The sequence below is a fragment of the Henckelia pumila genome, chromosome 1, assembly GCF_033568475.1.
Source record: "Henckelia pumila isolate YLH828 chromosome 1, ASM3356847v2, whole genome shotgun sequence".
Taxonomy (NCBI): Eukaryota; Viridiplantae; Streptophyta; class Magnoliopsida; order Lamiales; family Gesneriaceae; genus Henckelia; species Henckelia pumila.
In genome coordinates, this window is record NC_133120.1 from 115,868,908 (window position 1) to 115,883,631 (window position 14,724).

General features: G+C 39.7%; 1 protein-coding gene across 5 annotated transcripts; it reads right to left on the reverse strand.

The window, feature by feature from the left end:
* Positions 1 to 6,814: 6,814 nt before the first annotated feature.
* LOC140876092 (uncharacterized) lies at positions 6,815 to 12,514 on the reverse strand. 5 transcript variants are annotated; one of them, XM_073279949.1, is made up of 8 exons: positions 12,264 to 12,514; positions 11,914 to 12,056; positions 10,631 to 10,698; positions 10,307 to 10,501; positions 9,871 to 10,005; positions 9,636 to 9,695; positions 9,420 to 9,516; positions 6,815 to 6,884 (listed from the first exon to the last, which is right to left on the reverse strand). In XM_073279949.1, the coding sequence occupies exons 5-8, from the start codon at positions 9,922 to 9,924 to the stop codon at positions 6,835 to 6,837; spliced, it is 261 nt and encodes an 86-aa protein (XP_073136050.1). In that variant the 5' UTR covers positions 9,925 to 10,005; positions 10,307 to 10,501; positions 10,631 to 10,698; positions 11,914 to 12,056; positions 12,264 to 12,514; the 3' UTR covers positions 6,815 to 6,834. The 5 variants fall into 3 exon arrangements, 3 of the variants coding, with proteins under 3 accessions (XP_073136050.1, XP_073136049.1, XP_073136048.1); XR_012148665.1 differs by lacking the exon at positions 6,815 to 6,884 and having other exon boundaries at positions 9,183 to 9,516; XM_073279948.1 differs by lacking the exon at positions 6,815 to 6,884 and having other exon boundaries at positions 9,183 to 9,516; positions 9,911 to 10,005.
* Between the last annotated feature and the right edge of the window lie 2,210 nt (positions 12,515 to 14,724).

Genomic DNA, 14,724 nt, shown 5'->3' on the forward strand with positions numbered 1-14,724 from the left:
TTAAAATAACTTAAATGCATAAAAATAATTAATTATATAATCAGGACACATGCAATTTTCTCATGGATGGTTCTGGACTATTGGCCCTACACTCAAGCCCATTAACTTAAATCTGGCCCATTAACATACTTAAGCCCAATAACTTAAACTTTAAGCCCAATTAAATTAATCTAAGCCCAATTAAATTAATCTAAGCCCAATTAAATTAATTAAGCCTAATTAAATTAATTAAGCCTATTAAAATTACACTAAGCCCAATAACACTGAAACTGGCCCAATGGGCCCAAAAACCCAAAGACTGGCCCATTAACTTTTATGGGCCCAAAAGCCCATAAAATTAATGGCCTAACTTAATTAAAATTTTAAAAGTCCAAATAAAATTATTTGGGATTCCAAATAATTTTATTTCAATTTATTTGACTCAAAAACACATAAATTCGTAAAATACTTTAAAAATAAAAAGACTCGAGCCCGGCCCACCAAACGCGGACCCGAACTCACTAACCCGACCCACTACCTAACCGACCCAACCCGGACCACTCAAACCCGACCCAGACCCCTAACCCAGCCCAACCCGATCCCCCTCTCCCATTTTCACTCGGCCGAGAGCAGCAGGCCTTCTTGGCCTGCTGCCGGCCGGCTCCGGCCGCCCCTGGCCGGAGCGCCGCCGCTCGGACGTAGCCCACGTCCGGGCGGACCTAACCTGACCAGGCCCCAGCCCCCATGCAGCCAGGAACAGGAACCCGAAGCTTTCTTCTCAAGAACACTAAACTGCGCAGAAAATGGGCAGCCATGGTTCAGATCGATCCAGGCCGAACCTAGCCCGTTCCAGCCCTTGTCCACCCTACCACTCGACCCTAGGGACCCCAAGGAACCCCTCTAACCATGGACCAGCAGCCCACCTAGCCATGGACATGAAATACGTGAGCATGATCACTATGAAGCCAAACCGAGTGCAATAGAGAAAAGATTTGAAAAACTTGCTGTCAAAAACTTTGAATCTCGGTACTACTCATCCACACACATACATGCACTGATATAGGATTTAAAAGGGAAGAAAATCATGCCTTTCACCGTAGACGACGAGAAAATACGAGCGTGGGACGGTTCCGGGACGACGGGACGAAATTACGGGACTTCGGAGCTTCGAGCACCTTGGCTATGGCTTCTTTGGGTGACAACTAGATGGAGAAGAAGATGGAGGTGGAATGGGGTGTCGGGTGGTTGCTTGTATGATTTGTAGTGGGTGGTGGGGTTGGGTAGATTAGGTGTAGTTTTTAATTAATTAAAGGTAGATAGATAATATAATTAATTAGGTAGATAATTATTTTAATGATTAATTTAATAAATCATTATTAAAATGAAAGATTCTAAAAAAAATATATAATAACTTAAATAATAAATCATAATTTCGAAATATATAATTAAGGAGATTTTAAAAATACTAAAAAGTCAATATTTTGGCTAATTTTGAATAAAAATGGACTTCTAAAATTATATAAAATTAATTACTTAAAATTTTGAGATAATAAAACTCAAAATAATATTTTAAGGCTCCAAAAAGGCTCATAAAATAATTTGGGTGGAAAGTTTTCATCTCGTCCGTCCACGGTCCCGTCTACGCGATTAAATAATAAAAATGCTAAAAGATCATAAAAATCACTAATTATGGGTTAAATGTTTAAAAATAAATTAAATCATGCATAAATAATTCACAAAATTATTTAACCCATAAATCATAAATTTAAATAATTAAATATCCTAATTACGCAGGCGGATTTATGTAATTAAAAATACCGGGTGTTACAATTCTCCCCCCCTTAAATTGAATTTCGTCCTCGAAATTAAAGTACTTACCCGAACAACTCCGGGTAGCGAGTCCTCATATCCTCCTCGGTCTCCCAAGTAGCTTCCTCCTCCGAGTGATTTAGCCACTGGACTCTGACCATCGGTATGACCCGTGTCCTAAGCCTCCGCTCCTCTCTAGCCAAGATCCGCACTGGTCTCTCCTCGTAAACAAGATCCGGTGGCAACTGTAAGGGCTCGAAATCCAACACATGCGACGGGTTGGAGACATATCTCCGAAGCATGGATACATGGAAAACGTTGTGCACTGCCGCTAACCCTGGAGGTAGAGCTAAACGATAGGCTAACGTGCCAACTCGCTCCAAGATCTCGAATGGCCCTATATACCTCGGATTAAGCTTGCCTCTCCGTCCAAAACGCGCTACTCCCTTCATAGGTGACACCTTCAAGAATACGTGATCACCTACAGCGAATTCCAAATCGCGTCGTCTGGCATCTGCATAACTCTTCTGCCGACTCTGCGCAGTCCTCATCCTATCTCGAATCTGCGTCACGATGTCAGCTGTCTGCTGCACAATCTCCGGACCCAACAAAATCCGCTCACCAACCTCATCCCAATGCACCGGAGATCTGCATCTCCTCCCATAAAGTGCTGCATATGGAGCCATACCTATAGACGACTGAAAGCTGTTGTTATAGGTAAACTCCACTAATGGCAGTCTAGTCTCCCAAGATCCTCGAAAATCGATGACACAAGCTCTCAGAAGATCCTCGAGAACCTGGATCACTCTCTCAGACTGACCATCTGTCTGGGGATGAAATGCTGTACTGAACAAAAGTCTAGTCCCCAAAGCTGTGTGCAGACTTTTCCAAAACGCTGAGGTGAATCTCGGATCTCTGTCTGACACGATAGACACTGGTATGCCATGCAGTCTAACAATCTCTCTGATGTAAAGCTCTGCATACTGTGTCAAAGGGTAAGTAGTTCTTACCGGCAAGAAATGAGCTGACTTGGTGAGTCTATCCACAATCACCCAAATCGCTGTACACCCTCTGGTACTCCTCGGTAAGCCAACCACAAAGTCCATCGTAATATTCTCCCACTTCCATTCCGGAATAGGGAGAGGTCTAAGAAGTCCTGCTGGACGCTGATGCTCTGCTTTGACTTGCTGACAAGTCAAGCACTCTGACACCACTCTCCCGATGTCACTCTTCATCCCAGGCCACCAATACAATAACTGTAAGTCTCGGTACATCTTCGTACTTCCGGGGTGAATGGAGTACGGAGATGCATGAGCCTCTGCTAGAATCTCGGTTCCCAACTGATCAACGTTCGGTACCCACATCCTCCCACGGTACTGAACGATGTCATCCTCCACTGTATACAAGAGATTACCTCTAGCCTCATCTCTCTGTCTCCATCGCTGTAGCTCCTCATCAGTGGACTGTCCTTCTCTAATCCGATCTCGCAAAACTGGCTGCACTGTCAACACTGACAAGCTCGGTGCATGGCCGCTCGGATAGCACTCCAAACCAAATCTCTGAATCTCGGTCTGTAGTGGTAACTGTACAGTCAAACATGATACCACTGACGACTTCCGACTCAAAGCATCTGCTACTACATTAGCCTTACCCGGATGATAGCTAATGTCACAGTCATAGTCCTTAACAAGCTCAAGCCATCTGCGCTGCCTCATGTTCAACTCCTTCTGGGTGAAGAAGTACTTGAGGCTCTTTTGATCGGTGAAAATCTTGAACCTCTCGCCGTAAAGATAGTGCCTCCAGATTTTCAACGCAAATACCACTGCTGCAAGCTCCAAATCATGCGTCGGATAGTTCTGCTCATGAATCTTCAACTGTCGCGACGCATAAGCGATGACTCTGCCACTCTGCATAAGTACTGCGCCCAAACCAAGCTTGGACGCGTCGGTGTACACCACTAACTCCTCATGTGGCACTGTCATAGCTAACACAGGTGCTGAAGTAAGTGCATCCTTCAGCTGATCAAAGCTCCTCTGACAATCCGGACTCCAACTATACTTCGCGTTCTTCTTGGTTAAGGAAGTCAAGGGTACTGCAATAGAGGAAAAACCCTTGATGAACTTCCTATAGTATCCTGCTAAACCCAAGAAACTACGAATCTCCGAAGCATTCTTTGGAATCCCCCAATCCCTCACTGCCTGCACCTTGGACTGATCCACTGCGATCCCATCCCTAGAAATAATGTGGCCTAGAAACGCCACCTGCTCCAACCAAAACTCACACTTACTGAACTTTGCAAACAGTCGATGCTCCCTCAAAGTCTGCAAGGCTGTATGAAAATGCTGTGTTTGCTCCTCAATGCTCCTCGAGTAGATCAATATGTCATCAATGAATACAATGACAAACTGATCTAGATACGGCTGGAAGACACGATGCATGAGATCCATAAAAACTGTTGGAGCATTGGTTAACCCAAAGGGCATCACCAAGAACTCATAGTGTCCATATCGTGTTCTAAAGGCAGTCTTAGACACGTCTGAATCTCTGACTCTCAGCTGATGGTAACCAGATCGCAGATCGATCTTGGAGAATACCGAAGCTCCCTGCAACTGCTCGAATAAATCCTCTATCCTCGGTAGCGGATACTTATTCTTCACTGTGACTCTGTTGAGCTCTCGGTAGTCGATGCACAATCTCATGCTGCCGTCCTTCTTCTTCACAAACAACACTGGAGCTCCCCATGGAGAAAAGCTAGGACGAACAAAGCCCTTCTCCAACAGCTCCTGAATCTGCTCCTTCAACTCTCTCATCTCTGTAGGAGCAAGTCGATACGGTGCCTTAGAGATAGGCACAGTATCCGGCAACAACTCGATACTGAACTCCACCTCTCTCACTGGTGGAACTCCTGCAACATCGTCCGGAAAGACATCTGGATAGTCACGTACCACCTCTATATCTGATAAAGATTTGCTAGAAAAATCTGAGGTAGTGACCACACTAGCAAGAAAGCCCTGACATCCATGGCGCAATAGTTTCCTCGCACGAACAAGTGATATCGTCTGAGGAATACTGCTAGACTGAGATGCAAAGAAAGTAAACATCTCACCTCTTGCTGGCTTCACTGAAACTGTCCTACGTCGGAAATTAATCGAAGCTCCATTAACTGATAGCCAGTCCATACCAAAAATCAAGTCAAACCCAGTCAATGGAAGAACCACTAGATCTGCTCGAATGGAGTGTCCCTGCAACTCCAATTCTAGATCCCTGATGACACTAGTGGTAGTGATAATCTGTCCGGATGGCATGGTAACATCGTAACCACTGTCTACAACCTCCGGTAAAATGCCTATCCGTCTGATAAAATCCCGGGAGATAAACGAATGCGTGGCTCCTGAATCTAGCAACGCAAACGTGGAGTAGCCTCCAACTAAAATTCTCCCGGTGATCAAGGAGGTATCTGGGTCTGCCTCCTCTGCCTGCATCACGTAAACTCGCCCACTGACATTCTGCCTCTGCGGGCAGTTGGCAATCTGATGCCCTGGTTCCTTGCAACGATAGCAGACTCCTGCTCCCAATAGACACTGCCCGGAATGCATCTTCTGACACTTCGGGCATACTGGATATCTTCCTGGAGTAGGGGCCCCGCCCCTAGTCTGTTGTTGTGGCTTCCCCTGAGGCCTCTGCTGATTTGGGCCCTTAGATGGCCCTGTAAACTGCTTCTTCGCAGGTGGCTGCGAAGATGGTCGCTGATACCTTGTCTGCGTAAACTGCCTCTTACCCTGCTGCTCTCTCTGTATCTCTCTCCGTCCCTCCTCGGAACGCAAGGCCCTGCTGACTGCAGACTCATATGTAAAGACGTCTGCCAAACGCACGTCATGCCTGATCTCAGCCTTCAGGCCCTCCACAAACTGACGCAGCTTCTCCTGCGGACTATCAGCAATCATGGGCACAAAGTGACAGCCCCTCTCAAACTGGCTCACGTACTCCACAACAGATCTGTCCCCCTGACGGAGACTCATAAACTCTCGGATCATGCGACTGCGCACATCCTCAGTGAAGTACTTGGCGTAGAAGATACGCCTGAACTCGGCCCACGTCAGTGTAGGTAGATGGACTCCTCTAACTGCACCCTCCCACCATAAGGCTGCATCGCCTCGCATCATGTACGTCGCACAGCTCACCCTGTCGGTGTCTGTGATCCCCATATAATCGAAGATGGACTCCAAAGAGCGAATCCATCCCTCAGCCATCAAAGGATCGGTGGTCCCCATAAACTCCTTAGGCCCCTTCTTCTGGAACCTTTCAGCGACGTCCTCTTCATGGGACAGTCTGGGACGGGCCGCCTGCTGCTCTAACAGAGCAGTAATTCCTGCCATCATCGTAGCACTGGCCTGCTCCAGTGCTGTCATAGGTTGCTGCGGAGGTGGCGGTGGAGGTGGAAGTGGATGTGGAGGTCTCCCACGTCGGCTCACTTGTCTGGGAGGCATTCTACACCACCAAATATTTATTTACGTAAATCGACATGCATAACTAAGTGTTTAAAATTAAGGCTAACTTAAATTCTAGAAATTAAATCATACTATAAACATTTAAAACTTACAGACCGGTAGCGTGGATTTCTGAGCTCGCATAGCAGTAGTGACCCCTCCAAGGACCGTGCTCTGATACTAACTGAAACGACCCTAACTCTATAATAAATAAATATGCGGAATTTTTTTTTTTTTATACTACTAAATAAATATATGTACATATATGCCCATACATATATGCACTGCATAAAATATTTAAAATAAATACATGACTAAATAAATAGACAATTAAATACTTAAGAAAATGCATTCTTTGAAATAATTAAATAACTGAGTCAACCCTATAATTAAAAATATATTGCATAAATAAAATGAATAAAAATAGTGTGCATGCACCTAAAATATTTAATAAAATATTCAAACATCTCAACCCTTGAAAAATATTTAAAATGTATCATAAGACAGCATGCACGGTGACTCAGAAGCTGTCACGGTCACGGGGATACTGCAGCATTGCTCATACGTCCTCACCACCGGTAGGAGTAACCTGCTCCTCTACGTACTCACCTGCACCATATCAGTGTAGTGAGCCTAGAGGCCCAACATGCATACTAACAAGGGTTTAAAATAATTTAAATCAATTTAATACTAATACATACATATACATGAATGAGCATGCTTAAAAATTTCATAACATAACTTACTTGAATGAACATAATACATAACATACATAATATCATACATACATGAGTTGTTGAGCATTTATTTTCTGAACATCGAATGGTCATATCCGTAAGTGTGACCCATACTTATAGTGCGACTGATCAGTCTAGGAAACCATCGTACGAGGCTGGTGGCGAACCACCCATACATAAATGGCAGAAAACTGCCCATACATAAATGGCAGAAACTGCCCATACATAAATGGTCACACTACTTCAATTTCCACCTAAAATATTTTATTTGCTCAACCATAGAAATTTAATCATAGCATAAAAATTGATTTCATGAATGCATGTACTTAAATAAATTGTGTGTCCTTCATATATATTTAATTTAATTTTCTTACTAACATATAAATATTAAAATAACTTAAATGCATAAAAATAATTAATTATATAATCAGGACACATGCAATTTTCTCATGGATGGTTCTGGACTATTGGCCCTACACTCAAGCCCATTAACTTAAATCTGGCCCATTAACATACTTAAGCCCAATAACTTAAACTTTAAGCTCAATTAATTAATCTAAGCCCAATTAAATTAATCTAAGCCCAATTAAATTAATCTAAGCCCAATTAAATTAATCTAAGCACAATTAAATTAATTAAGCCTAATTAAATTAATTAAGCCTATTAAAATTACACTAAGCCCAATAACACTGAAACTGGCCCAATGGGCCCAAAAACCCAAATACTGGCCCATTAACTTTTATGGGCCCAAAAGCCCATAAAATTAATGGACTAACTTAATTAAAATTTTAAAAGTCCAAATAAAATTATTTGGGAGTCCAAATAATTTTATTTCAATTTATTTGACTCAAAAACACATAAATTCGTAAAATACTTTAAAAATAAAAAGACTCGAGCCCGGCCCACCAAACTCGGACCCGAACTCACTAACCCGACCCACTACCTAACCGACCCAACCCGGACCACTCAGACCCGACCCAGACCCCTAACCCAGCCCAACCCGATCCCCCTCTCCCATTTTCACTCGGCCGAGAGCAGCAGGCCTTCTTGGCCTGCTGCCGGCCGGCTCCGGCCGCCCCTGGCCGGAGCGCCGCCGCCCGGACGTAGCCCACGTCCGGGCGGACCTAACCTGACCAGGCCCCAGCCCCCATGCAGCCAGGAACAGGAACCCGAAGCTTTCTTCTCAAGAACACTAAACTGCGCAGAAAATGGGCAGCCATGGTTCAGATCGATCCAGGCCGAACCTAGCTCGTTCCAGCCCTTGTCCACCCTACCACTCGACCCTAGGGACCCCAAGGAACCCCTCTAACCATGGACCAGCAGCCCACCTAGCCATGGACATGAAATACGTGAGCATGATCACTATGAAGCCAAACCGAGTGCAATAGAGAAAAGATTTGAAAAACTTGCTGTCAAAAACTTTGAATCTCGGTACTACTCACCCACACACATACATGCACTGATATAGGATTTAAAAGGGAAGAAAATCATGCCTTTCACCGTAGACGACGAGAAAATACGAGCGTGGGACGGTTCCGGGACGACGGGACGAAATTACGGGACTTCGGAGCTTCGAGCACCTTGGCTATGGCTTCTCTGGGTGACAACTAGATGGAGAAGAAGATGGAGGTGGAATGGGGTGTCGGGTGGTTGCTTGTATGATTTGTACTGGGTGGTGGGGTTGGGTAGATTAGGTGTAGTTTTTAATTAACTAAAGGTAGATAGATAATATAATTAATTAGGTAGATAATTATTTTAATGATTAATTTAATAAATCATTATTAAAATGAAAGATTCTAAAAAAATATATATAATAACTTAAATAATAAATCATAATTTCGAAATATATAATTAAGGAGATTTTAAAAATACTAAAAAGTCAATATTTTGGCTAATTTTGAATAAAAATGGACTCCTAAAATTATATAAAATTAATTACTTAAAATTTTGAGATAATAAAACTCAAAATAATATTTTAAGGCTCCAAAAAGGCTCATAAAATAATTTGGATGGAAAGTTGTCATCTCGTCCGTCCACGGTCCCGTCTACGCGATTAAATAATAAAAATGCTAAAAGATCATAAAAATCACTAATTATGGGTTAAATGTTTAAAAATTAATTAAATCATGCATAAATAATTCACAAAATTATTTAACCCATAAATCATAAATTTAAATAATTAAATATCCTAATTACGCAGGCGGATTTATGTAATTAAAAATACCGGGTGTTACATATTAGCAGAAATTCAACTAAATGATTTTTTGACACTAATTATAGAAATTCATGAAATCCCTTAGTGATGTGATACGAGACCAAGGCAAGAAAGTTGTTGCACAATGGATCTCATGATCTGCTAAGGCCGATGATTTATTATGCTTCATCCAATAAGATTCAAATTCCATACCACTTTCAATGGTCGTACTATCTTTCAATTTCTTTGAACAAACCAGGCAGGTGGCCAATTTCAACTCTTCGGAAGTATATTTATTTTTACACATTTCCTGTGTACATTAAGAAACAAAAAGGAAATAAACCTTCAAATAGAAAAAAAAGGAAATAAACCTAATGAAAATCAGGTACACCAGATCCAAAACTGGCCAAACACAAAACAGGAAAGTACCTGAAAAGGCCATAACCTAAGTGCTTGTAACCCCCCGTTTTCTTTGAAATAAATGATAACCTGAAATATGTCACAAACAGGAGAAATGGAGACCAAATAAATTAAAGCAACTCATGTTTCCAGGACATGCATTAAATTTAAATACAGAACACTACCTGAGTTCTCTTCTTGCTCGAAAATAGAATAATATAATAACATAGGTGAATTACATTTCTCCACTCTGAACAATTTTTACCTCATGATACACGAACCACTTGACCTGATGAATTGCATACCTCTGGAGCAACATAGTTGGGTGTTCCACATGTTGAAAAACCCGAGCTCATCAAATGCACGGCAGACACGAAATGATAAGAGAATGCTTGAATCACTGGTGAAAGATTGAAAGAGCATGGAAAGAGTTAGCGAGAGAAGAAAAATGGTGAGTGAGCCAAAAGAAGGTATCTGTCTTGAAGTTCATGGTTTAGGTAGTGAAGTTGTTTTTATTGTTCATGCTTTCTGGGTTTTGTTAGCCTTTGTTATTTTAGTGCATGTGGGCCTCTTTGTGTTGATAAAGAAGCATTATTCTATATAAAAATATATTATTAAAAACAACTGAATTTTCATATCAAACTTGACAGATTATAATGTTAATTGTTGTATCTAACAAGGCAATAAAGTCAGAAACTTGCCATTGATGGTAATGGTTTCACGTAGGCTTGAAGTTGCGTATAGGCTGCGATCCTACGACAGGAGCCCATCACCTACATATACCCTCATGCAGTAGCCTCTCGCCACCACCATGCCCCAGTCCACCTCGAAAAGCCACACTCGAACCTTCCAAATCATGCACCCGACGATCACAACCATCACACTTTTCATGTATGCTGCCCCATCCAAATACCAATATATTTAACTTCACCACGTGAAAACTCAAGGTCTAAACATATATATATATTCAATCATACAACTCTAGACAGCCTACAAGCTACAAAAATTAAAATTTATGTACTTACCTACATATGCAGTTGTGCAAATCCCATTCTCTTTCTTTTCTTTTTTGTTTTGAAAGATTCAGGCCACACTGAAAAAAACACACAATAAGTTTATACCAAAAATGACCAATTAAACCATAGTTCATTAGATTAAATGGATAATAAACATACTGGAAATGATCAATTTTACACCATAAATGATCTAGTAAACACAATAAACTCTCACTAGAAGCACGGTTGATCAAGAAACAGGGTCATAACCGAAATTATACCTTGAACTCGTCCAAATTTCGAGCCCATAACAAATAACACAAATAATAATCAATATAGTGATAATTGAGACAAAAATTTGAAATCAACATAAATTCACAATTCTGAACAGCCTATGAAATACAAAGTAAGGGCTGGAAATTGAGCTGGAAACGAGCTGAAAACATCCATAATCGAAGCAAAGTTGAGCTGGGACAGAAATTAAGTGGGAAAACGGGAGCCGCGTGGTGGTTTGCATCGTCGGAGAAGGGCTGGTCACAGATATAAAAATAACTAGAAGAGAGTTAGGCTACCTCAAAATCTTTCCTGAGCTGGAAATAAAACAACTCAACCTGAAATCCAAGAAGAAAGGATTGGACATCGCGAATCGAATAAAAACATTTCTATTGGCAACATGCTTCGATCTCTCAAGCTTGATTCAAGCCATGGTTGAGTTGATCTATGGCTAGAATACAAGTCATGTAGGTTGTCGCTCCTTTTCACGCGGCGTATAGACGACGATGGTGGCAAAATCGAGATAGGGTAATGGTTTGACGAGAAGGGTTAGATTGCAGTAAAATGGGAAGATCACAATTCATACGAGTCACCACACAACATTTCAGAAAGTATAATTAGGATGACACATTGTTAAAGTACGCTTATTTAACATCACACATATCCATGTATTGAACATAAACCTATTATCAGACTTTCCTATGTATCCTCAGCTATTCAAAGTATCAAGCTGATTATTTTTCTTCAGTTTATTGAAATTTCCTTGTTTTCTACAATATAAAATCTCAGTCTCTTGAATTTTCTAAGCCAAAAGGTTAAAAATAAGTATAGCCACAATCCTGAACTGCAAATGACAAGAAGCATGTAATATTTCAGTCATTTAGAAAACCTGGGCTAAAAAAACAGCGCAACAAAGCAACGAAATGATGCAAATGAAATATCAATTCAATAATATTCACTTTGAAACAGAAGATCGACATTTTGATTATCTATCTCTTCAAATTTTAACAGAATCCCAGATCACGATATACCCCGCATACCTTCGCAGCAATGGCTAGCAAATACTTAGCACGATGGGCCCCAGTTGCTGATGCCCAATCTTTGCCCCCGTTTCTTAAGAGTGCTCTGTGAGCAGCCTCCACTGCAAAATTTACATCTTCCATAGTGGCTGCCGGAATAACGCCTGAAACACCAAAAAATAAAAAATCATCAGTTCCATAAGCCCTGCGCCATACTAGTTTATCAATTTCAAATGGAGGATTCACCGCCCTGAAATCAAGCAACAAAACGAGTGTACGAGAGGACACGGGTCTGTATGTTCAAAAAATCACAAAATTCAAAAAAACCAGAAACAAATCTCTAAACGCGTTCACTAATATATGAAACTCACTCTGTATTTGCCACAACAATCGAAGCAATCACACCTAGAGAACGAATAACAACAACTCGCAAAGTATAGTCTAACAAGGGTGACGACGACAAAGCTTCAGATCACGATTTCTTGCTATATTGGCATCAAATCGAAGCCTAGGATGAGATCTAACCGAATTCTAGCTCCAATCACGGATTTCCGATGTCCATGGCAGCGAATCGAAGCCAGGAAATGGGTGGCTAGGGTTGGGTCTCGGGGGAATCGTGAGACTCAAGAGAGAAGGATTTTTCTTTTCAAAAAACATAAAAAGAATAGATATATAAAAAAGGTAAAAAAAAAGTAAAAAAACAATAGACATATAAAAAAGGAAAAAAAAGCGTTGTAATAGATATAAAAAAAACGCTCATCCACAACACTTTTTAAAAAGCGTTGTGGATGACGAAAAAATGTTGTCTTTTAAAAATTTTAAAAAACAAAGACAACGCTTTCTTATAAAAGCGTTGTGTTTCTTTTTTTAACAACGCTTTTTGTAAAAAGAGTTGTCTTTCAACTGTTGTCGATGATCACTTTTGTTGTAGTGATCTTTGATCCGAGAACGCGTGTTCCAACACACTGATCAAGCAGAAAGGAGGATAGATCACGTGATGATACCGAACCAGATGATTCCAATTAATAAGAGGATTATTCGAGAAGTAGATGAGGTTTCCAATTGTGAAGAAACGGTGGTGGTTGCAACTTGCAAAGCAACCACGCCGACAAGTATGAGTTGAATTGTTTGGAATGCTTAGGGGCTTTGGAACCAACGAGCATTCCGTGAATTTAAAAGGATCATAGCCGAAAAAGGATCCAGCTCTCCTTTTTTTTTTTATCTAAGACGATAATTAGGGAGTCTTTATGCAAGAATTGGAAAGCTTTGCTCGGATTCTTTGGTATGTTTGTGGTTGATTGTCGAGGATGCAAACGTGGTCTAAATATCGGGATTACGAGGACGTTATATGCGCCTACGAAAAAGGAGATGATAAATGCCTGAATAATTGTTAGGTTTGTACAAGGAGGGCAATGGGTCGAACATGGATAGTATATCATGTCTTCATCTCTATACTTGTTTATAAAATTCATCTACATATCTATTTATTAAATTCATCTCATACATACTCATATCCATACCCATAGTCATCTCGTCGGAGGATCAGATATTCACCTTACCCATTTACATTTATTGTATCTACCTCATGAAAATACATTTTTTCTTACAAATTTGAATTATTTTGATAAAAAATATGTTTATTTCCCAGATTTTTATACCAAAATTTTCAAGAGAATAATAAGAAAAAATGAAAGATAAAAGAAAATCGATAACCTAGAAATTATATAAAAATAACAAAATATTGTAAATAATAATCACAATATCATTATTCACAAATAACAATACGTTTATATGAATTATTTTCATTGTTTCATCCAACCAACATAATTTAACAAAAATAAATTAAATTAGAATTTTTTAATATAATTAATATGTATATATATATTATAAATATATAAATATATATTATCAGATATCGGATCGGATATTGGTAGGATGTTACTACATCTGTTTCCATCCTTATATACGATATGCCTATACCCATTTACATATTTCTTTAATCAAGTCCAAAAAAATACATTTATACCCTATTCTATTCGGATCAGGTATCTGGGGTATTGTTTGGTTCGAGTGATATGATAAATAATATATGAATAAGTAATATAATGTAATATAAAATATATAAAAAAATGATAGTTAATATAGTATTTGATTTGATTGATAGATAATAGTTTATTTAATTTATTGATTAAATTTTATATAAAAATTACCATTTTGTCCTTTTAAGAATAAAATAAAATATGAATAATATTATTTAGGTGGGTGTATTCAAAGTGGGAGATTTAATTACTTTCACGGAGTCTGGTGGAGTTTAAAAGTCAATAGGTATTCAATCTAAACTTTTATAAACTCTACGAAAATCCAGAGGTATCCAAAATGAGTAACACTTCTGTTAGACCATTTTACGGATCTATATCCGTGAGACGGGTGATCCGACCCGACCCAACTAAAATATCCGTTCAGTTATAATTGGGATCTTAGCCAAAATCACCGATCTTCTTCAATTCTCACGTTTAGGGATGTAAACGAGCCGAGCCGAGCCGAGCCGAGATTTTGAATGTTCAAGCTCGGCTCATTTATAAACGAGCCGAGCCCGAGCTTATTTAACGAATATATTCATGGCTCACGAGCTTATTCGAACTTTTATCGAGCCTAAACGAGCTTAATATATTTAAACTATAAATTTAAATATTCATTAAATTAATTAAAAACTAAATTATATATTTGAAAAAATATAATATTATTATTAAAATTTTTAAATTTATTCTAATAAATTAATTTTTATAGATTTTTCAATATTTTTTATAAGTAAAGTGTAAATTTATAAATTAA